Genomic DNA, 25174 nt, shown 5'->3' with positions numbered 1-25174 from the left:
AGATGAAAAATTTCAACTGTCAAACCGAACCTAAAAAATCCTCCATGCACAGGTTCCCGTAAAAAATCTATGGCCAACGACTTGCCTGCCACAAGCCTCGACCCAACTCGAGAAACAAATGTAGGTTCAAAACAAGAAAGAATATATATGTATAGAGAAATGATATTTACAGTCGTGATTGTGCAAGCGGCGTTTAATTGCTTTGAAAAAAATGAATTAATATGAGACCCACATAAAAAAAAAAACTAACTTTTTAATCGTAAATCTCACTCTTTTTCAAAACGATTGCGCGGCGTTTGCAATTCCACGACTGTATGTAGTATTGCTGATATATATATTGGGTAGCAATGGCGTGAAGGAATCTAAGAAGGAAATTCATGACTCGATGAAAAGAACCGCATTATAAAAGTATGCTAATATACCATACAAAAATAATCCCCAAGTGAACTTTAATATGTGCCCAACTTCTATACATTCAGTGGAAGAGTTCATCCACATCGCGAAAAAACTGGAGGGAATGATTTGTCACTCATTGCTCGGCCTCGGTCTGCTGTGAGAGCAACCAGGCAAGATAGTCGGATCCCACATCCAATTGACTTGGTGCAGTAACCCTCTTCCGGATCAGCATTTCTATGGCTGGACACTTCCTCTTCCGTCCACCCCTAGGCCTGGATTGAAATTGCTCATCCGATTCTTCAAAATCCCCCTGAACCCAAAGCAGTAACCATCCCAACCATAAATTTCATTTTCAAACCATGCCAGAATAATGTATATTTAGATTGAATACAGGAAATAGGGTTGACTGATCCGAGCCGACCAAAAAAAAAAAAAAATCTTACAGGTGTATAAACATGGTTCCCTGTCTTTTCATGATTGTCTCTAACATGCTTGTGTGCGAACCTCATGCCACAACCAGAAAAGCTACAGCAAAAGGTTTAAGTTCAAAGTGCACAGCCTTCATGTGCTGACGGAGATTTGATTCCTGCCAATATGTAATAATGTGAGAAAGAAATTAATAAGCCATAATAATTTTGAGTTTTGTGTCTACCGACTCAAAAGTAAAAAAATAAACTGACAAAGCATCTTACATTTGAAAATGTGTGAAGACAACCTTTGTAATTGCATTTGACCCTCTCCAATGAAACTCTGGCTTCATGCTTTCGCAGGTGCCGCTTAAAGTTCTTTTTCAGTTGCTTGGTCCCACATATTTTACAGGTGATATGTTGGTGGCAGGACTGAATGTGGGCCTTAAGACATCGATCATTTGCAAAATATTTCATACAAACAGGTTCACAGCAGAATGCCTCCACTGAGTCTAGTTTAACTGCAACAGTAAAGACATATGTCAGATATTGCAATTAATAGAACTTTAAAATTGAGCAAGACCACTTTTTTCTAGTGTAAATAACAATATTACCAAACAAGACAATACACACTGCCAAGTTAAAAAGCAGTAAAGAGATACCCAGAGATTATTAAAGGAGTTGGAATTTGGAAAGCAGAGCAACTTGCCATGGGAGTCCTCATGCTTTTGCAGCTTTGATGCAAATTTGAAAACCTTTCCACACCCTATTTCTCGGCAGACATACTGCTTCCGACATTCAACATTAGTGGGAGGGCAATCCTCACAATGGAATTCTTTTACATGCCTTTTCATGTTGCCTTGGAAAGAAAATTCATGGCTGCAAGTCTCAATTGGACACTTGAAGAGTTTCCCTTGGTGCTGAAGAATATGTCGAGTCAAGTGGTCCTTTCTTCTGTAGCTGGAATGACAATCATCAACAGGACAAGTATATGGCCTCTGCAACAAAATAAAAAGCATCATACAATTGCCAAGAGTTATAACTGCAAAGATAACTAACCACTATATCTAGATAGACATGGACAATAAGCCTTCAAACCTCAACTTGGAAACGATGCGTGAATGAGGCTAGCTTGAAGGAGCTTCTCAGGAGATCTTCTACCTGATACTAGTCCACTCAAGTCAGGAGATGGAGCCTCACGCATTTTGGAGTTCTTTGTATGGGATCCAATGCTTCACACTTCAACGTCTCATAAAAGTGACAATTCCTGCAAAATAATTCATCTTCAATTGACTTGGAAACTAAATTAATGTCATTGCAATTGGCAGGGGAGAAATAAAGCAGTAGCATCTTCAGACATTCACCCCACCACTCATAAACTCCATCTTTTGCCACTAGGAGGTTATTAGCAGCTCAACGATAAGTAAACTATTCAAATGAACTTATTTTCTACAAAAGAAATATATATTTGTCTCCAACAGTTGAAATCAGATTCAGGAACAAAATTCTTGGCATGTTATAATTTTGCGAAGGAACACCGTCAACAAAGCATCAAAGAAAGCTCATCCATCCCGTAGTTGGAGCAAAAACGTGTAACAGGTAATTTCATAGTCTTTTTAAGATCTTCTAACTCAGTCGACGAACATAATTACATAAACACAAATCTTGCTGGCGACAGATATGAAAATTCAATCATACAATTTAGATGTAACGCGCCTACAAACAATACTAGACCAAATGTTACTAAAATAGTCATTCTCTAGCGATAGATTGCCTAAAACACATCAGCTCATCATCATCGACAACCAAACCAAACCCAACATCGCAACACGGAATTGGTTATGATAAGCAAATCTAAAGCTACATTGGGTTCACTGAAGCTCAATGCTGAAAACACAAAAAAGAAAAAGAAAAAGAAAAAGGAAACCGAAAAATTACCTCAAGTGAGTGACTTTGCATGTGTTGCTTCAGATACGCGGGTTTCCTGAATGTGGCACCACATTCTGAGCAAGTATTGGATTTCTTCCCCTCTATTTTCTCTTCCCCGTCAACTCCAATCTCTTCCTGAACAAAAGGAAAACGAATATAAAACGAAGGATAAAATTTAATATGTATAAATGAAGCAACATATCAGGGGTGGGGTGAGAGAGGGGCAGACCTTGTGATGAGTTAGGATGTGAGATGTAATTAGGCCTTCTTGGACTTGCAGATACCGCAGTAATCACAGAAATAACGCCTTACGTCTCTGAAAATCGGCCTTCCTATCTCTCCCATGTCATCCATCTCTCTTTCCACCTGCCACTCCAGCGTCAGAAGAGAGAGCCCCGGCAGCGGGGCAGATTAGAGAGGTTCCTTAGGTTTTTGTAGTCTCAGGCTAAAAGCCCAACAAGCATTTCATGTCCATCCAAACTATGCGTAACACGTACGTTTGGTGGATCAAAATGTTTGACACGATGGAAATACTTTTTTTTAATAGATAAAATGGTGACACGATGGAAATACTGAGGATTATGCTACGATGCTACGGGACAATGCTGGTCTGCAACTCAAATATGCACACAATATAGCCACCGACAATGTGTTCGAGAAGTGTATTTTACTCTACTTTTTTTTTTTTTTTAATTTATTATTTTAATACTTCTAAATCTTTTAAAAAAGTCATAATATCATTAAAAATTATTTCTTTAATTATTAAATAAAAAATAAGAAAAACATTAAAGACACATTGTCGGGAAATGGTTATGTTGAATTGATGTCATTTTCTTAACTATTAAATTAAAAAAAATTAAAATATATAAGTGGACATGGTAACATTTATGAATCAAACTATATTTTCCTTATAGTATATTGGATTCTTGGAGTACAGCTGTATCACAATATTTGGAACTGCATAATGTACATACACGATACAACAGGTGGGAGGGCGTATGTATGGTCCCCCGGTTTGGAGGATATATACCCACAGACATCCTTCTCCGAATATCATTGGAATAATGTTATTAATTGATGAAAAGGTCACCCTACCTAATTGTATCACTGCCTGTATTTTGCTTAAAACAAACGTTGGGCGGATTTTAACTCGTTACAAACAATTGATATATATGTGTGTGTGTGTATTGTACATTAAACGTGTGCGTTCTGGTTCTCCATTTTTCCTTCCGTGCAGTAAGATTGTATAAGAAAAAATGTGATACGTGTATGATTTTAATTTAGATTATTTTTGTAAGATGGCTTAAATATTTTTTTACATAAAATAACTGGACAGAAGACCGTTCATGGTATGCTATCTAGGTTTTTGCATTCACACGATTTAGCTGTGAGTTTAATTTTTCACATACAGACCAATTGACTTAAAAGAGTCACGCGAAATCCCACGCTCATGTAGGAATATGGCGACCGACACACTTGTTAATCACGTTCGTATATTTAATCAAAGGTATTTATTTGATGTTTTCCACGTGGTCCACTGATATTTGTTGGGAATCCGATTGACTCGTGATGAGAAATGTGTCACTTTGATTCTTACAGTTACCGGAACCTCCAATTAGGACGTAAAGACAAGAGAAGCATCACATGCTCTTGCAATTATTTTTCAAAAAAAAAGAAGCCCACTTTATCAAAAGGCACCAATTAAACAGAAAGGGGTATACACAAAGTCACAAATATACGATTCTGGATATGACTACGATTTCTTGAATCTTCGCAGCCCCACGCAATGCAGAGCCGTCGAGCCCACAGCTGCCCAACGCTGCGCGATTGCCTGTGCCTGTGGTCCGAGACTCAAAGGAGCCGACACGGCGTAAACCCAAACCTTAAAAAAACGACAAAGCACTGACACGTCATCTTCTTTATTGCTCTTTCCTCCTCACCTACACTCCACTCTCAGAAATTAGCACTCCCTGATCTTTCTCTCTCGATTCTCTCTTTACGATCTCGTTTTCTCATTCCACTCTCTCTCTCTCTCTCTCTCTCTCTCTCTATACGTGCTTCTCTTACCCCCACAAATTCTTCCTGTCAGGTTCTCGATTACCACTGCATTACCTCCTTGTTTGTTTCTCGAGAAACTTTTTTTTTTTTTTTTAATTCTCGAGTGAAAAAAGAAAGCTAATTTATTTTTTTCAACTGTATAGCTGTCGATTATTTTATTCATTCTTTTTATTTTTTCATTCTTCGCCACTGAATCTGCTCAGAGAAAACAATTGTAGCTTTGCCGCTACACTCGGTGTACAAATGGAGCCGTAAAAACGGCAACAATAGAGAGAAGTAAACGCTTATATTTTTTCCTTATGAGCTGGTAAATCTGCGATCTTGGCTCTCTCGAAGGATTTTTCCATTTTCTGAACCCCGCAGCAATGCACGGCTACAGTCGCCTCGGAACCGGGCGGTCCAATGCGACTCCGTCGTCGTCTCCGCCGTCCTCGCCGCGGTTCCGCCACGGACGGGGTAAGAACGGCGGTGGCCGGGCCACGAAGCAGAGAATGGTGGAGAGACTGGTGTTCATGCTCGTGTCGGCGGTGTTTCGACGGAAAGGCGTGCTTTTGTTTGCTCCACTCCTGTACATTTCGGGGATGCTCTTGTACATGGGCTCGTTGGGCTTCGACGTGGTTAGTTTGAAGAATACTGTTGGCGTTGTCGTGCATAAGCGCACGCCGCCGGGCTCGGTTTATAGGAGTCCCCAGGTTTTTGAGAACCTCTGGCCTTTCATGGAGGCCGAGAACAATGGAAGAGCCAACACGGTATTGTTTCTAACCCCATTGTTTTGTTCTATTTATTCAAGAATTGCTGCCAAGTGTATGAAATTACTCGTTTTGTTTACTATATGCTTCTTTTAAAGGTCTTGAGTATTTTAAAAAGTAGAAAGTGAATATCTACTATTGTACATTTCTATAAGAATTAGCTTGTTTCTTTAAAGCACTTTTATGGGTTATTTTATCAATGAAGTGCATGTCAGATATTGTTACATGTCTAGTTGAGTTTGTTTTACATTTGTGTCTTCTGGAAGAAATGCTCTCTTCATACAACTGTTTTAAGTTCTGTCCCAGATTTTGTACTTTTCAGACAATACACGGTGAAATTCACATCCGGTATCTCTCTGTTGAACCCAATCCTTGGTGGACCTTACCAGCAATATACTTTGCCCACTTATAAATGACATTGGGTCTTTACTAACGCATATAGTTGCACTGATTTATTGGGTATCTAGCAACGCATTTAGCATGCTTTGGTTCCATTTTTTTTTTTTTTTTTTTTTTTTGCCTACCTAGTTAGGGCATCTTGCCTATTTGTAATACTGGCTTTTGCCATTTGATTAATAAAATTTGTTTATTCATCAAAAATTTTTTTTCTGATTTTTAGTACCATAGATCACGCTGTTTGATGTTTTCCTTTTTCTTTCTTTCTTCTTTAGTTCTATTTTCTGATTGTTATTTCCAAATGTCACGCCCTTTGTTTTTTTTTTTTTTTTATTGATATGTCACAGTAGACAGTTTCTTCGATGCAGCTAGTATCGAATTTGAAACCATAGTTACTCGATGCAATTAAATTAGTTGAGTACTTGATATGAAGTATTTTACAAATATTGTGCTACTCTTCAGGAATTAGTCCTCAATTATCATACTTTATTTTCTCGTTTCTTCATATGTTTACATCCAATGCGTGTTTACATGACTGAAAATACTGTACTTTGGAATCATGCAGTTGATGATGGCATGGAATTCAAGTGTGCATCAAGGTTGGAAGCCTTGTGTTGACAAGATTATTTCAAAAACAGGTTTGAGTTTCTATAGAAGAGGTTTGGTTGGCAGCTATATTCTACAACCGTTTCTCTTTTCAATTTTTGATTGGGAGGTTACACTTGCACCTGGTTTCTCTTGAGCTGATGCAGGACAAGTTAGACCCTAAATTTAAGTGATGACTAGGATTTTCCTCTTATGTTTCTTATCTTGGTTGTATTTCCTTTTCTTGGTCTTCTGATAACTTTAATTTATTTGTTTTTTGAAGTATTCTACTATAGGATTTTATCCCTATTCTTTCCCTTGTCATGTTCATGGATTCTAGAGAGAGGTTTATTCTTCCCTCTTCAATCACTTCTACTATGTTGTAATCAACAACCTCACCCAACATCTTGGTTTTTTGGGTGGAGGAAGTGCTACTTGAGTTGGAGCTCATTGGCTGATTGTCTGTCTGTTCAATTCATGTAAGCCATGATTCCTATTGAATTTGGTTTGTTAAGTAAATCTTTTTTCCAAAACTATTTTGGGGTTGTTTAGGAAAAAGAAAACTATTGGTGGTTGGAAAGATTGATCGTTGTTTCCTCAGAGTTCAATCTGAGCAATATTTTGGTGCATCTCTAATGCTAAAGTCTTTTCTTACTACTATCCACACCATTTTCAGAAATTGACGCATACATAGTTTTTTCTTGTACGTGAATTAATCATCTCAAGCAACTTTCCCTCATTTAATTGATTCCCGACAGAATTGTTTATGCAAAATTTCCAATCCAATGTCATGCATATGTTGCAATAATTTGTATGACCACAAGCTTATATGTCCTGGCGACATGTTATACCATAAATATTATGATTATTTTTTTAGATTAGGAATGCTATATGTGGTTATTTTGGCTCTAGCTTAACTCATGAGTAAAAATGTCGATAAAAATTTCTGATATGAAAGTATACCATTCCTACGCATAACCTTTTTTTTTTAATAAGTAAGAAGATATTTTATTGATATAAAGATAAGCATAGCCCAAGTACGCCTGAAGTATACATGTGAATACACCAATTTAGGAACTAGAACCTATAAAAAAATGAAAATACACTATTCCTAATTTTTTTTCTCTTTGTATATTCTCTTATTTATGGTTTGTTGTATTTCTCTTTCATTGAGCTTTTTAAGGCGTCATATATGGTTGACTACCTTTTTATTTTATTTTATTTTCTCAGAATTGCCAAAGTCAAGTGGTTTTCTAATAATTGAAGCTAATGGTGGGTTGAATCAACAACGTTTATCGGTATGTTTTATCGAGTTGTGGTTTCTCATTTGTTATAAGCTATGATGAATTAATTATGATATATAATTTGTTACCCAGGTATGTGTAAATTGACAGCCGAATTTCTGGTTCCTAGAATGTAGTAGGTCTTTTCTTTTGTATACTCCCTGTACACATGGGCAACGCTTATTTCATTCCCATTGATAAGTTATTCTTATCTATAAAAAAAAAAATTGGCAGCCCAATGGACAAGAAAAGACCTCAGAGACACAACTAATTTGTCAGACCTCAGAAAAAATTGGCAGACATCAGAGACACAACTAATTTGTCTCCGATGTCTGCATATTTATTGAAAATTTCCCTTTGGTAAAACGTATTCTGTGGCCATGAACATTAATTAGATATAGAGATTGCTTAATGATGAAGGATTGATGCCGCCAATTTGAAGTAGTTTGGTTTAAGGCTTGGTGAGTTGAGTAATCTGGAACAGGACAACAAAAAACTGAAGTCCACTGTTTCCATGTGCTTCAACTTTCTGTATTGTTCCCTAAATTGTTATATGGAATATCATCTTTATTGTTGCTCTTGGCAGATAAAAAATTTTAGATGGAAATTAATTTTGTGGGTTAGTCCAGATGATTTAATAACTTTGGAGTCTTTAGTTGTTTAATTGATTATAAGAATTTTCTGGTTTTTGGGTTAAATGTGCTGACGTATGTCTGATCAGTGAGATATATAATTCGAGTTCAATGAATGCAATAGATGTGTCAACTAGGTCTTTATATTCCATACCAAAACTGATCTGATAATTTTTTTTATCCTTTCAATGCAGATATGTGATGCAGTTGCGGTTGCTGGATTGCTAAATGCAACACTCTTCATTCCAATTTTCCATTTAAACAGTGTTTGGAGAGATTCCAGGTATTTCTTATTGTTAGTATTTTCTATCATCATACATTTTGTTGGCTGGAGTGGCTTTTATGGGTAGAATTGTCCCCCAGCTTGTTATCCTGTTGTGGCCGGGTTTTTCAACCAACCATGGGCAATCCTTTGACTACTGCCAAATCCATTTTTAATGATCTTCTTGTTGACTGCCACATCCTTCTTCTAAGCTTCTTCAGCTATGGTGGAAAAAGTCCTCTCGCCTGCCACCTTTACTACTAGTTGTAAATCAACGCAATGATCCCTTATGCCAATTGCTTACCTTGATAGGCAGTTCAATTCACCATTCTACTTTATTTAGGCCCACAAATTCGGTGGTTATTTTTAAATTTTATTTTCGTGTGGAGTTCTCACTTTTCAAAACACCATCCCTATGGTTTGATGTCCAAACTATTTTTGGGCCAACTTTATCTAGTTGTGGATATCTATATTATAAGGTTCTTTGGGATGTGTTTGTATGCTTTTATGTCTGTCTAATTATGTTGAGTAACATGAGCATATCGGGTTGGTGCTAGTGTGTAATGGGGATGATGGGAAGGATTTGCAGGACATACTTTTTTGGGAGTTTAACAGTAACTCTCCCTTATTAAAACTTCCTCCTTGAGTTTTCAATTCCAAGGCAAGTCTGGTTGAGGGACTATCTATGTGTGGAAAATGATTTTTTGATCAAAGATCTAACCTTTATGAACATCTGACTGGTATCAGAGATGGAAACTGTTACCCTTTTTAACATTAAAATCAATTGGCATGCTTCTGTAATGGGCACCTAACTTTGGAACTTGGCAGATTAAAATGCAAGTGCTGATTAACGAAGGTTGCAAAGTAATACTTTTAATATATGTGTTTGCCTAATAACTGCTCTCAATATCTTTTAGATTTGAATTAGCCACTCTTGAATTAACAATAATATGATTTTCTAATGTTTTATATCTTTTTTGCTGAGATCACAGCAAGTTTGGTGACATATTTGATGAAGATTTCTTCATAAATGCACTCAAAAGTCGTGTTGACGTGGTGAAAGAGCTCCCAGAAGAAATACGTCAGCGGTTTGACAATAATATAAGTAACATTGTGAATTTGAGAGTAAAAGCTTGGTCAAGTCCAAGTCACTATCTCCAGAAGGTCCTTCCTAAGCTGGTGCAGATGGGGTGTGTGATTTTTGTCCTTTCCAAATTCTCTCAATTCTTTAAGTACATGGACAAATTCACAATTGTTTTCGTTCTAAATTGTTCTTAATATGCATTTTTCCCCAATGAATTATGATGTTGACTCCTCATCCAACTGATGCAAAAGAAGGTTTGCCACTCTATGGCAAAGCAGTTTCTTTTACAGAAATGGGGAGGAGAGATGACATAACTGTGTTTGAAATATGTACGTGGAAGAGATTTCTGTATTAACCGGAAAGATGATGCATCATAGCATTCGTAAAAATGTGCTGCTTGTTCTATTTAGGAATGCTATATGCATGTATTTAGTTTATTGACAATTGTGGGGTCTAGCACTATCATTCAGCTATAATTATCTAAGATATTCTAGTCTGTAGAAGCTCGTTTTATGCAGTATTATCCTGTCTTGGTGATATTTACCACTTGTGAACCTTTTTTTCTTTTGCTTTTGTTCTTATATCCTACTAGATTTGGCCCATGGTAGTTAATAGGACTTGCTTAATGAGAATTATGCAAAACCTTGGCCTGATTAGATTCAGTGATGATGCATACTTTGGTGTTACTTGGATGATGTAGGCACATACATGCCACATACATGTATGGAAGCATGCCTATAGGTTTGTATGTTGCTGTGTCATTCATGTATGCATAAATATATGCATGCATCATGTATTGCTAGAAAAAGCAATCTCAATCATTACCATTGCTTTCGGTTGCTCTGTAGAACTGTGTTATCTGCAATTACATATCCGACCTTTTGAACTATTGTCTATCTGTCATGAGCTTTTTTGATAAATTATATATGATCTTCTTCATTCTGTGGTCCAGTGCTGCACGCATTGCACCCTTCTCCAACAGATTGGCTCAGGCAGTTCCCGCAAACGTGCAAAAGCTTAGATGCTTAGCTAATTATGAAGCACTAAGGTTTTCCGAACCTATAAGAATGCTTGCAGAGAACATGGTTGATCGGATGGTTAAAAATAGCTCCCAGAGTGGGGGCAAATACGTTTCAGTGCATCTTCGTTTTGAAGAGGTGTTATTCTTCTCTCTGCAGCTTTTAGGATGTATGATTCCTGAACCCTCTTACTGTAGCCATTTTGTATATCATTTCTAAGTGCAAATATTCCTCTATCAAAGGATATGGTTGCGTTTTCATGCTGTGAATATGATGGTGGGGAGGAGGAGAAACGAGAAATGGACATTGCACGAGAAAGAAGTTGGAGAGGAAAATTCAGAAGAAGGGGTCGAGTAATAAGGCCTGGTGTAAATCGGGTGGATGGAAAATGCCCTTTAACTCCATTGGAGGTATATAAATTCATTTACTCATTCACCCTTTGGTGAATTCAATTTTTTTTATTGTCTGCTATAATCTTTTATAGTTTTTAATAAATATTACTGCAATATTTTTAAAATATCAGCTGCCTGGGTGCTTTGAGTCTTTACAGTATCTCAGAGTTCCCATTTCTATTATTAAAGGCTCTAATTCCTGAAAATAAACAAGTCTTAAAAATATAACTCATCCCGTCTCAATTATTACTTGTGGAAACCTAAAAGCATTACTGTTGCTACTTTTACTCTTTCATATCCTTGGATTCTACTTCATGTCTGCCAATCTAATCACTCTTTTTGGTCCTTCAGGTCGGAATGATGCTCAGGGGCATGGGTTTTGATAATACCACCTCAGTCTTTGTTGCAGCAGGAAAAATTTATAAAGCAGAAAAATATATGGCTCCACTTAAGCAGATGTTTCCACGTTTAGAAACGAAAGACACTTTAGCAACGCCTGAAGAACTTGCTCCATTTAAGGTATCGTACAATTTTTGGTGCATGCACTCTTCAACAAGGAACCAGACACTCATCTAGCACAAAAGAATAAGATAAAGCTGAGAAAAAAATTCAATCTTTGTAATACGGAAGTTTCTGATGTAGGGCCATTCATCTAGGTTGGCTGCTCTGGATTACACAGTGTGTCTTCACAGTGAAGTATTTGTCACAACTCAGGGTGGAAATTTTCCCCACTTCTTGATGGGTCACAGGCGATATTTATATGGAGGACATGCAAAAACGATCAAACCCGATAAGAGAAAATTAGCACTATTATTTGATAATCCCAACATCAGGTAAGATGATGTTAAACTCTCTTTTATTTTTCATTTGTTTTTCTGAATTACTCCTGTATAAGTGATACTTCTCATCTCTCAAAACCTGCCATCAAAGGTTTATGGTACCGAAGAAAAATATTGTATACATTGATTGCATCCCATTATCATTTCACCGAATTATGTGGCAACTTTTTTATTTACCATTTGGCTAATAGAATTGCTTGTCAGCAATTACTGGTAGTCCTTAAATACTTTTTTTTTCCAGCTTATTTCATCAATTCCGAGCTCCTTCCAAGTGAAAAACAAAAGCTAAAAGCACTGAAAAGTCAATTTGAAAATAGATTATAGCCATCATCAGCAAAGAATATTTTTTTCCCTATCGTCTTACTATTTTCTTTTTTGTAAATTCTTTTAGATGGGAAGACTTCAGGATGCAGATGCGAGACATGCTTCGCCACAGTGATCATAAGGGAGTTGAAATGAAGAAACCCGGCGGGTCACTCTACACCTTTCCCATGCCAGATTGCATGTGTAAACAAGCAGAACTAAGAAATGAAAACAGTAACACGACTGGACTTGTTTGAAACTCTGATTATACAAATACCTAGGCTTTACAAATGTATTTTTTTTATACCTGTAATTTATATTGTATAATTCAATTTAATTCTTCAATTATTCTTTCATTTAAGCTGACAGGGGAGTCTACGAGGTTTTGATTCTTTGAGGTCCTATCCACCTCTGCAGAACTGGTAATTTGCCACTCAAAATTAATTGTACATAGTACTGCAGTAGTGTATACTCAGCTAATCTCTCCAATTAAAATACACTTGTAGTTCTTTTCTTTGGTTTTTATCATATATTTTCACACACACACCATTTGTATTTATGTTTTTCATTAATTTCGTCATCCTGTTTTGGATGGATTCCTTGTTCCTGCGACTTGCTTTCTAAATCAAGTCATGGGCGTCTTCAAGGGAAGAAGTCGCCCCCCCACCCCAAATCCCCGGTATGAATTTGTGGTTATAATGAAGATCCTCGTCCCACCCCGAATTCTGTAGAGCTAGTGCGATTTGACAGTCCAACCAGAGGGGTCCAGATCCAATGATCTCAGTTTGTTGTAGACAATGGAAATGTGAAAAATGAGTACGAGAGAGAACTTAACAAACAAGAATAAACTTCAAAGTAACCACATATTATAAATATATATATTTATATATATGCATTTGGATTCACTTTCTTTGCTTGAAACAAAAGTCTACCACTGGTTACTTCGACGCACAAAAGTCGTCTCAAGTTGCTCAAGTTGTTTTCCCTCATATTAAACTAAACTATTGCTTGTTCAATCTGAAGATCGCAACATCATAGTTAAAAGTAAGACGATGTTCCCATGTCACTGTTGCTGTATTTAATTACCTCTTGTGGGATTTGCATTTTGCCTACCTTATTCGATTAGAAAACATATATGTTCTTTATACGTTCGTCATGAATGCCAATTTTTACGTTCATCGAGTGTACAAGAAACTGTGAGATGCATTGTAATGTGCCAGGGATGATGAGAAATATACATACATATATATATATATATATAATCACCAAGGTATGGAGGTAATATATGCAATAATACTCTTGCGTAAGCGACAATTAGACCCTCGAAAACGATACGAATTATTGCAGAGTTGAATCAACAAGAATGGGCAACCGAGGGAACCCAAGGCCCACAACGAAGAAACGAGTCACTCCCATTTGCCAGATTCCGGGTTTGTTTTTCTTTGTTACTTCCTATTTAAGGAAACTAGAAACTCTACAGAATCGTTCTTATCGTCTGTGTTCCGAGCTATATTATTTCGATCTTCAAAATCTGTTACTGTTGTCAGGTCTGATTTTGAAATCTTGGCACTGTTAACTCTCGGATTTGTTTCTGAATTTATGACACTATTATATAAAAGAAAAAGAAATTCATCTTCATTTTTTTTTTTGCCCAAATAAGTAACAAAAACCATAATAATCATCAGAGAGAGAGAGAGAGAGAGAGAGGGAGAGAAAGAGAGCCCCAAAATGACGTAAAAGTAGAGCTACCTACCAAATCCAGCCCTATCTGTAACCACTAACCACTTGTCCCTCTCACCAACTTGGTCAAATCCCCTCTCTCCTCTCCCACATGCACTTCCCTATCCCCCTCAGCCCCCACCTCTTTAAAGAACCCCCCGACTCTATTGCCCAACTCTCATTTCTCTCCCCTCCCTTTTCCTTTCCCACCCCACTTCCCTACCTACATATATATCCTTTCTACTCTCTCCCCCACTCCTTCAAAACCAATCTCTCTCTCTCTCTCTCTCGCTCTCGCTCTCTCGGTTTTCTATTGTCATCCCTTTATTTTTCCAACTGGTACGTACAGAAAAAGGGGAGGTAACTGTAAGAAACTTGAAACACATCTAACATACGGTACTTATCCATTTATTATTGAGTTTTTGCCACTTTCCATATCTATATCCAAACCCAACGCCTCTCCTCAAACAAACATTGGGAAAACATGGGGCGGTCACCTTGCTGTGAAAAAGCGCACACCAACAAAGGCGCCTGGACCAAAGAGGAAGACCAGCGCCTCATCGACTACATCCGTGTTCACGGCGAAGGCTGCTGGCGCTCCCTCCCCAAAGCCGCCGGTACATGCCAATTAATTCCTTCACCTAATTCACAATCAATTTAAACTGGAAATCAATCTCTCCTCCTAAAGCTTGTTTCTTAATTTGATAATTATTTTTGCTATATATGTAGGGCTGCTTAGGTGCGGCAAGAGTTGCAGATTGAGGTGGATAAACTATCTCCGCCCGGACCTCAAGCGTGGTAATTTCACTGAAGAAGAAGATGAACTCATCATCAAGCTTCATAGTTTGCTCGGAAACAAGTAAATCCCCAATTCTTTTCCTTATCCAGTGTAAAACATGTAGTATGAATGATTAAAACTTTTTTCCTTTTAATTTCTTGGGTTTAGTGACCATGGTTCGTGGTAGGAGCTACTGTTTTCGACTCCTGTCTCATCTTTAGTTTTCCAATGCCCAAAAAGGGGTGGTTTTGTTTCCGGCCTATAAATAGGCTTTTGTTTGATTGATGGGTAAACGAAGAAAACGCACGAAAAGCAAGCTGTATATCAAATTCCAATTTTGTTTGTATTAAAAGTTATTAACTATTCATAGAAATTGTTGCAGATGGTCTTTGATTGCGGGAAGATTACCGGGAAGAACTGACAACGAGATCAAGAACTACTGGAACACTCACATCAAGCGCAAGCTCATCGGCCGGGGCATCGACCCTCAAACTCACCGCCCCATCAACGAAATCGCCGCCGCTACCGCCACAGCTTCCCACTTAGATTTCAGGAAATCTTCTCCGCCATCAATACCGGTAGCCGAAATCAGCCTCATAAATCAGAGAAACAAGGAGTACGCCTGCAATGATTTCAGCACCGCCACGTTGAACCCAAAGACCGAGTCGGTTGAAGATGTGAACTGCACCAGCAGCGGCACAACAACCGAGGAAGGATCACCACGGCTACAACAACGACAAAAACCAATACAACAGCAAGAGCTGTTCGAGAGCGAGCTCAATTTGGAGCTTTCTGTAGGTCTTGGGCCGTTTCAGGCCGAGTCAACTAGGGTCTCATCTGCAAACACGGCCGAGTCGAAGCTACAGAAAGTTCCTTACCAGTTGTTTGGGACGGTGCAGTCTGCCATGGTTGCACAGGCGGTGTGTCTGTGTTGCCATTTAGGGTATGAGAGGAAAGAGCTGTGTAGGAATTGCCAGAAGTCTAACGGGTTCTTCAGATATTACAAAACTTCTGATTCATAAATTTTTTTTTTTTTGGGTTTCAATTGCTTAATGCTTTTACATGCCAATGTAATCATATCCACTTTTTAGATATATGTTGATCATATGACATGTAGAGGAACATGACACATCTCATGTATATTGGTCCTTCCCTTTGCTACAAAACATGATATGTTTCTAGGTATTTACAATTCATGGATCGGTTACTTTTTGATTCTATGTCTTATACCTTATCTTTAAAATTTGATGTACACTTATTTTTACGTATTAATTTATAGAATTTTATATTAATATTACAAATATTAATAATCAATAAAAATTATATCCAATATTATTCTATACAATATTAAATTTTCTTCCTTGAAATCCATTTAAAAAAGAAAACTACTTTATTCCGAAAGTTCGAAAACTTCTAAAGTCGTGGCTTAATTATTTACCACATGGTCCCATGATTAATGATTCTCTTGTCATACCATGTGCACAAGACAAGTACTGCACCATGTGCATGCATCGAAGAAACTCGTGGGACATGACACAGACCATTTTTATTATTATTATTATTAAAAAAAAAAAAAAAAAAAGGAATTTCGTTTCTTGACCATGCGGCAATATCTACAAAATAAACAATGTATATATTACAATCAAATAATGTTAAACGCTTATATAGCATATTATTTCCTTCGTTTCCTTCATCAACAAGTTATTTCCCACGAATCCATCAATCATTAACCCACATTTGCACTTATCCATTAATTTCTTCGATTAATTATCTGTCTAAGTAAGAGTCCCATATATATATATATATATATATATATATATATATATATATATATATATACATATATTAATAATGGGAGTTTTTATTAACATAAAAAAACCCCAGGGATTGATCCATTAATATTATTCTTCGGCCCATCTTGCGGCCGGCCGCCAGCACAAAGGTCCTAGGACAAATCATGATACCCTTAGACCAATACACCTAACTTAAATTCGGGTATCAATTTTAATCGAGGGAGATAATAATTTGAGTGAAAAGCGAAATGGTGCATATTTTGATAAAGACTTATTCCACTCAGCAGTCTTATACTATAAATTTATTAATTGAGAGAAAAAATAAAAAGATAAAAAAGAAAAAGTAATACTACATACTTACAATTTTGTTTATTATTTTACTTACAATACTTATTACGTAAGTCTTATCAATAATTAATTTGATATGAGTTGAGTTTGATTCATCAACAACCAAATAGAAACTTAATAGTTTGGTTAACCTGATCCCAGCTGTACGTGTTTTTATCTTCAACGAGCTGTGATTGCACGTAAATTAAAACAGGAAAATTAATGGGGTTTGGCACATACAGTAGTTAGGCCAGAGATCGATCATGAGTCAGTCGACCAGCTTGTGCTTAGTGACTAATAATGCACTGGCCGGCCAGGAATTTTACATCAATTCGTAAAATTAGGTGCCTGTTTTCTTCAGCTATTTACCAATATTTGCATATATATTTGCACTAGTCATGGAAAGACAAATTGGGGGGTAGTGGTAATTCCCAGCCCGACACAACTTCTCCTGACTTCCAATGGATATGGACTCGCATGCTTTAAGATACATGCTTAGGCATATGTGCCGCCATTCAATTAATCCCATCCCGCCGAACCTGTAGATTTAGATTTCAACCAAACCCATTCAAGATCATGTACCCATCGGCCATTATTTCTTTGTGGATTTGATTGAATTAATTAACCAGCTAATTGGTCAAAACCTAGCCATTAATATAGACAACATTTCTAGAAGTACTAGTATTTGAACCTACTTCAATTCCCCTTCAGATTATGAACGAGGATCGATCGAGAATGTCACATGATGCGCATATTGTTAAAGTAGTTGATGCTATACATATATATATATATATTACCTTTTCCTGTTGATTATCACGCGGTTAGGTACGTATAAGCAAATGCTAATAGACAGAAAATTGCTGGAATTTTCCTGATCGAATGCAAATATACCACTGAACATTAAACAGTAATTGCATGATCATCTGGCAGCTTGCACATGCATACAGATAAGATTGAACTTTGAAGTGCATCATGTAGTGATCATCTTTTGTGCCCTAAATTTTCCAAAGGAAATTAGATGGTGGGATTATGAATGGATCAAAAGGATTTGAATATTCTTGATATTGTTGGTGCCTCAAAACTATGGTTTGGTTCATTTAATCTAATAAAATATACCATATTATATATATAAATATATATGTCATGCATTATTATCTTCATCTTGAACAACGTAAGTACATATAATTTAATGTTTTCCTTTATATACCTTAACCAAAGGAGATCAATTATATATGTTTTTCTAGCTCATTCATGGGAATGGGTTGACCTAACCGAACATTATCAGGCGATATTGATTAATAGTAATATTCTAATATGACAAACCACGTGCATGCAGCAGTATGCATGGGCGGAAGCTTATATATAGTACTGCGAATATGAATAATTAATGGCCAAACTTGCTATACCTAGAATACCAACTTTCAATTAAAAAAATATTTTACATGGTTCGATTGTGTAAAACTGAAGCTGCGCGCACGTAGTTTCAAGTACTACTGCGTGCTGATCATTTGGGCTGGCTTATCCAAGAGGAATTCCCACTCAACCCTAAAAAAAGAACTTTGTGACATGAGTATTATATATCCGTGAACCATGCATTAATGAAATTATAGGCCGGCCGGCCAGCTGATCAGATCGATAAAAAATCCGTGATAATTTCTCCAAGTAGCAGCTAGCTAGCTAGCGTAGCTCTATTAATTTAATTTATAATGTGTATATATATATAGTTTAATTAATGATCAGATCAGTGGAAAAGGAGTGTATATATATATATATATAAATAGCATCGATCTAGATGATCTCTAATAGATGAAGATGGAGCTAGCAGAGAGAGAGAGAGAGAAATGAAGGGAGTAGTGAACAGGAAGAGACGATGAGAGAGATCGAGCATGTGACATGTTTGGGAGGTAGGTAACCGAATTTTCAATTAGAATAATAGAAAGCTGGAAACAGTACTATGGTCAGTTAAAAGGTGCATGCAGGGAGATAGGTGGAGGTGGTGGGCCGTAGGAAGGAGGAAGGGAGGCTATGGTCGATCGTCAAAACTCAAAAGGGAAGAGGCGGATCATCATGTCATGTGCATATATAGTGAAGTATGGGATTCCTTCCATCATTAATGGGAATGAGATCTCTATCTATATAGCTTAAAGCCAACCAAACAGCCCAGCTCCCACCCGCATCATGTTCATCAAGAAATTTCCAACTGCCTATATATATATATATAATTACTACTCATCACCCACATCTATTAATTACCTGTTGCTAGCTAAGCTAATTAATTAATCACCTTTTTCTGAGAAAATAACTTGTTTATAAAAATAAATTTATAAATTGACATAATTTAGTATATATATATAATATTAGATTATAAAGTATTTTTATTATATATTATTCATTTTGTAATTTTATTTTTATAAAGTTTTTGCGTTAATCTAAAATCTCTTTTATTTAATATATAAATAAATAACATATAGATATATAGATGTAATTCAACGTTTCTTAAAATTGAAACACGTGTCAAGCTGTACAGAATAAGAATACATCGTGCATGTGCATTATGTACGTCCCTTTATAATTTTACACGAAGTATAGATGTTCTAGGCCTAACTATTCAGGGAAGACACCCACATTCGCTTGCTACAACCTCTACCTAATCATATGCCACGTACGTACCTTGCATGGCCGTCTGATTAATATTTTTTTTTTAATTGGATTTCGAATATAATTTTCCATTTAGTAGTGATTTCAAATGAATCTGAATTATTTAATTTCGTGGATCTAGTCTTTATTAGACACACCTGCGTGCAATTCACATGAGTCTAGCTGCATGGGTTTGTGAGTACTTCGTGACATCGAACTAATTTCCATGAGATATAATTCAGAAACTATATATATATATATAGCAATTAGTGTGGATTAATATATGTTAATACCAAGAAAAATTAATAAACATTAAGGATATATAGACACCATAAAAGAAATGACTATTTAAGATCAAAACATATTGATTTTAATAAAAATAGTGGTAGAAACAGTTTGCTTGCTCGCTCGCTAATTAATATATATATATATATTAGCTAATTATTAAGAATTTGGTCCAGTAGTAGTACTGGAGCTAGCTAATTCTTCTCGTTCAAACTTTGGTGATATTATAATTAACCTCTATTAATTCAATTACTTTATAAATTGGTTAATTTGTTAAGTGCACGAATCTATTACGTACCCACCCTACCTACCGACCTAGCTTGATCAGCATTAATGCCTTTAATTTAACCGATCCTAGCCTTTTCTGGCCTAATTAGCTAGCTATACATAGAGATAATGAAAAAAATATAAATAATATTTATAACTAACCAGGCATATATATATATATGTAATTTTTTAAATAGAAAAATTAACACTAATTATGCTTTTATCTATACGCTAATATCGTTACAAGAAAAATAAATATTTATAATAAATAATTTATGATAAAAAGGATGATTTGTAACGTGAATAAATTCATTTTGACAATAAATAATTAACTAACAGCAAATATGTAATTCTTTTGTAGTGTATATATATTGGCATTTAAAAACGTAAGTAACTAGATAATATACATTAATTAAAATGTATGATAATTTAAATATTTGATTTCATTCACAAAACGTCTACGTACGGTGCACCAATGAACAGAACAGAACATGCGATGCAGGAGAAAATATTTTCGAACACATCATGTAATTGATCAGTACTATGAATTTTAAAAGTAGTCATATATGTCATCTCGAATTTTTAAATTATTATCACATGGGTGAACTCAATCCAATAATCACACATATATATAGGATAATTTTGTAATCCTACCCCGTGAGATCATCAATCATGCCAGACATATATATTATATACAGCGGTAAATTAACAAGGCAAATTAACCACTCCTCATCATGTAGTACTGATCAACGTACGATAGTATGAATTTTTCATCAAACGGGCTTCAATGTGAAACATGTGTACCGGGAGCCAATCACGAAGCTTGTTTCTTTTCCTTCTTGTCCACTAATCGAATACCTTCATGACCTACGTACGCACGCACGCACATAAATTAAGATTGATCTGTAAGTTTCGTGGTCACCGAAGCAATTCTCATCTCAGTCCCATCGGCAGACCAATAATAATCTATATATGTACTGTGTGGATGTGTGGGGGCAAGATGAAGGGCAATGAAACCGGAACCTAAAGAACAAAAGTGGATAAGAACTACCAGTACCAACTTGGAAGTATGGAAGAGACACGGCATATGAGAAAACTGATATATGGTTGGTAAAGGTTGGTAGCCAGGGTGACGTTTAAAACTGCAACTACCTCTGTCCTTTCTAATCAAATTCTGCTGGGCTCTACTTGTGGATCTTTTTCGCTTTTTCGTTATTGCCTCTATCTACCTACCTACTTACCTATATTTTTTATTCATCTAACTTTTAATAATTTAATTTAGATATAAATATTAATATATATATATATGATCATTCAAGGGCCAAGTAGTTATAGATGTAGGTGGGAAAGATATCGACTAATTCGTTCCTGAAGGTTGAAACCCAATGTCAAGATTCACGTTACCTGACCTACCTACCTAATTAATTCGGCTCCATCGATCATATTTCACTTTGTTTTTGCAGATCAATTAAGAATGTGACAGTAACACCCTTTTAATTTTGATTGTCAACCCTTGCAGACGGCCGGACACTAATATTAATATTCCTTTTTTATATATATATATATTAGGGAAGTTCGATCGATATGTGACATTCGATCAAAACGTGTCCTTGTTTTTAGGCCAAAACTAGAACATGGGCGCGCTACCTGCAACTATTTGGTAATTATTAAACACGTTTCGTCTTAGTCAGGCTATGAAATACGTACTGACCCAATTAGCAAGTTGTAAGAGCATGGAAATTATATGTTGTTTAAGAGTTATAAATAGTAGAAAACTATACATGGTCGAAACATAAAAGCTGGTTTCTTGAACGTCAGACCTTTAATTGCATCGATCTTTTTCATAAGCTAGTACTTCTTTTGGATCGAACGTACCCTAGCTAGCTTTTTTATATCAATTTTCTTTTTCTTTTTTTTCTTTTTTCTTTTACCCAAAATTTGAGTACTTTTAATTAGTTGATGTAAGATGTTGGCATCATATATATATATATATATATATATTGTTTTCATGTTCTCATGCATATATGGTTTCTGAAGCTGTACTATAACCTCGGTGCATGACGTAGTTAATCTCCAAAAGTCTCTCCTAAAAGTAGTTAATTGTCAGAAAATTATAATATCTTGAGCTTATGGCCGCAAAAAATGCGCACAACGATAATTGTAAGGTTCGACCTACAATACTAGTACTGAATCGCACACGGACGGCGCCGGCACATAGTTAATTAAAAACGTACATCAATTGTCAATGCAGTCTAGTGAATTAGTAATTATTTTCAACAGTGATATTAGCAAACCCTCCTATACTTTATATCGAAAATTATAAACAACGGGGGACTTTCAGTCTTTCAATATTAATGCAGTTCAGTACTGAACGTGGCTGACTCCGCAATCTGCATGCTCAATGTACGTGTCTCTGTGTCACCCTGACGATCGATCTCTCCTCCTGTTTAATCTTCTCCACATATTAGCAAAGTAATTACACACTCCGGTGACCGGTCCCAAGATATATATAAATAAGCTCTAAAGTCCAAACCCTATTGATCCTAGGAACAGACCGCCAGCCAGCGGCCCAATACCCATTAACACGTATAGTCGAAACCGTTGACACGGCAGTCGGTTTAAATGTTAAGCTGCGTTGAAATAAGTTAATTTTTTTTTTTTTATAAATAATAGTGAGTTAAAAGATTATGTAATGAGTTTTGTAGTGTCACTTAAGATGAATTTGGATGTATTTTGATGTTAAGAACTTAACGAGTTTTGATATATTTATGAAAAATTAAAAAAAGTTATGAGTCTCACGTATAAATAGGTGTTGAGTTAAAAAATATTGTTGGTCTCACGTGTAAATAGATTTTGAGTTGAGATAAATTTAGTAATTTGAGAATTAGGTATTTAGATGTCAGACTAATTTTAAAATTAAATTGAATTGAGTTAATCTCAATTCAATCCAAGTTTCAAACTGAGCCAAGTCTCCGATACTCTTACCTCAAAGGGGAAATAATTAAAGATAGAATAAAACAACTGCAAAAAGAAAATACCATAAAATATATGATGTTACGTATATGACATGCCCAAACTATATATTTTCTCCCCATTGTATTTTTATGGCTAGGGTATATAAAATGATCAAAGATCAGGAGGGCTTCAAAAAAAAATAAAAGTTGGGAAATAACGATCTCTAAAAACTAAGTCCTTTCCTCAACATCGTCATATATCATATATAAGACACAGAAGGATACCTTTGTTTTGTTAATTTCCATCCAACTCGACGAACGAACCTCTTGGGCTTGCCATATATATTATGCTATCTATGCATGGGACCATGGGTGGTTGGGTCGCATGTAGCCCATGCAATATTCCGCAGGCCCAGCTTAATTATGCTATCACAACTTAAGCACAGCCCAATTCAGTTCTGTTTCACTGTGCCATTCCTTTAATTATCCATCTATCATTTTTATTTTATTTTATTATATAGGAAACGACTCACCTCACCATGCCACAAGTTTTATGAAAGAAAAATTTTACTCATCATCTTCACACTTAACATCACATATAATTTTTTAATTTTTAATATGTTTCTCTTATCAAATATGTAATATATAGATAATGAGTAGAAAAACTTAATTAGTTTAAAAATAATAAAACTAAAAAAAATTAAAAAAGTAAAAATAATTGTGGTGTATAGGGATGAGAAATAGAAAAACTATGAAAGAAAATTAGGTCATTACAATGCAAAACAACCATAAATATATCTTATTAGATGGATATTTTATCTTTAAGAATTATTCTATTTAACAGCCTTATGCCATATACATGTTGAGGGAATATATAAAAAAATAAAAAAAAATAAAAAAATATATGATGTAAGACTATTGAGTATAATTTTTCTTTGTCTTGTAGATAAGTATATCGATACTTCTTGGGGGCCATGCCATTAATAGTGCTGATCAGAATATGGTACAAGATAATCGGCGATTAATTTTCTGAGGAAAAAAAAAAAAACCCAAGAAAGTCCATATATACATATTACAGAAGAATGCGGAACAAAAGGCCGGAGAATAAAGCCCAAGTTGGCTATACTAATGGGCTTGAGTTGGTAACAAAGGGTGAACTAAAAAATCCATTCTGTGAGCTAAACCTTGAAAACTTTTTGGGCTTTAACACTGAAGTAGTTCACCACGAATCCAATTAGACTCTGAAATCAGTAAAGGCAAATGGGCTGTTAGATATTCTTACTTTAATTGCTTTGAGAAAACCTTCCCACCGGTCAATCTGCTAATACCCAAATAACAGCTCACCAATAAATTATTGCCACGTAACTCTTCCATTTCACCTCTTTATACGCCTGACTATAGCTGATAAGAAATTGAATACACAAACCAGACCCCATCCCATCCCAAACCAGACCCATCGATCCCACGGAACTCTCCCTTTTCCGCCAAAGCCCCCATCCCAAACCAGACCAGAACCAATGCTACGGACCCCGTTTCTCATGGTGCGAAGGAGCTCGACCCAAAGCTGCGACAGAGCTTGACCTCGAGCCGTGACGGAGCTTGACCTCACGGTGCGGCACGAACTCGGACCCGAGCGTGGTGGCTCAAGCTTGGTTTCGACCAGAACCAATGCGACGGACCCCGTTTCGCATGGTGCGAAGGAGCTCGACCCAAAGCCGCGACAGAGCTCGACCTCGAGCCGCGACGGAGGTTTACCTCACGGTGCGGCACGAACTCGAACCCGAGCGTGGTGGCACAAGCTTGGTTTCTTTTTGGCCTCCATAGAGGGATTTTGATGACTGTTTTCCTCTGTTTGTTTCAATTTTTTTTTTCTTTTTGGGTTTTGGATTTTGGATTTTGGTTCCTTTAGTATTCGGTCATGTAAAAGAATCATTGAGATCAAATAGAAGACGACAGAGTTTTCTCTTCCCAATTAACTATACGCAAATTGCAGAAAGAAACAATCGATTCACTTTCTTTATCTGGGCTTTTTTGTCTGTGATACAGAGCACAACACAAATCAATGGGGGGCGACGACTTG

The 25174-nt window shown here is 36.2% G+C and overlaps 2 protein-coding genes and 1 pseudogene across 3 annotated transcripts; 2 read left to right on the top strand and 1 right to left on the bottom strand.

Moving 5' to 3' along the window:
• Window positions 1-353: 353 nt before the first annotated feature.
• On the bottom strand, window positions 354-3180 carry LOC122303029 (annotated as a pseudogene).
• Window positions 3181-4481: 1301 nt separating this feature from the next.
• On the top strand, window positions 4482-12848 carry LOC122302401 (O-fucosyltransferase 9). Of its 2 annotated transcripts, XM_043113644.1 has the most exons (10): window positions 4491-5539; window positions 6501-6573; window positions 7751-7818; window positions 8630-8718; window positions 9690-9887; window positions 10734-10938; window positions 11043-11210; window positions 11544-11711; window positions 11835-12025; window positions 12423-12848. In XM_043113644.1, exons 1-10 carry the CDS (start codon window positions 5156-5158, stop codon window positions 12589-12591), a joined length of 1713 nt encoding a protein of 570 aa, XP_042969578.1. In that variant the 5' UTR covers window positions 4491-5155; the 3' UTR covers window positions 12592-12848. The 2 variants fall into 2 exon arrangements, with proteins under 2 accessions (XP_042969579.1, XP_042969578.1); XM_043113645.1 differs by lacking the exon at window positions 12423-12848 and having other exon boundaries at window positions 4482-5539; window positions 11849-11964.
• Window positions 12849-14240: 1392 nt separating this feature from the next.
• LOC122302403 (transcription repressor MYB6-like) lies at window positions 14241-16051 on the top strand. Its single transcript, XM_043113646.1, has 3 exons — window positions 14241-14670; window positions 14783-14912; window positions 15214-16051. The coding sequence occupies exons 1-3, from the start codon at window positions 14538-14540 to the stop codon at window positions 15851-15853; spliced, it is 903 nt and encodes a 300-aa protein (XP_042969580.1). The 5' UTR covers window positions 14241-14537; the 3' UTR covers window positions 15854-16051.
• Window positions 16052-25174: the final 9123 nt, after the last annotated feature.

This window comes from Carya illinoinensis, chromosome 3 (assembly GCF_018687715.1).
Source record: "Carya illinoinensis cultivar Pawnee chromosome 3, C.illinoinensisPawnee_v1, whole genome shotgun sequence".
In the NCBI taxonomy this organism is placed as follows: Eukaryota; Viridiplantae; Streptophyta; class Magnoliopsida; order Fagales; family Juglandaceae; genus Carya; species Carya illinoinensis.
Note: the sequence above shows the minus strand (reverse complement) of the source record. Positions and strands in the feature narration are given on the sequence as shown.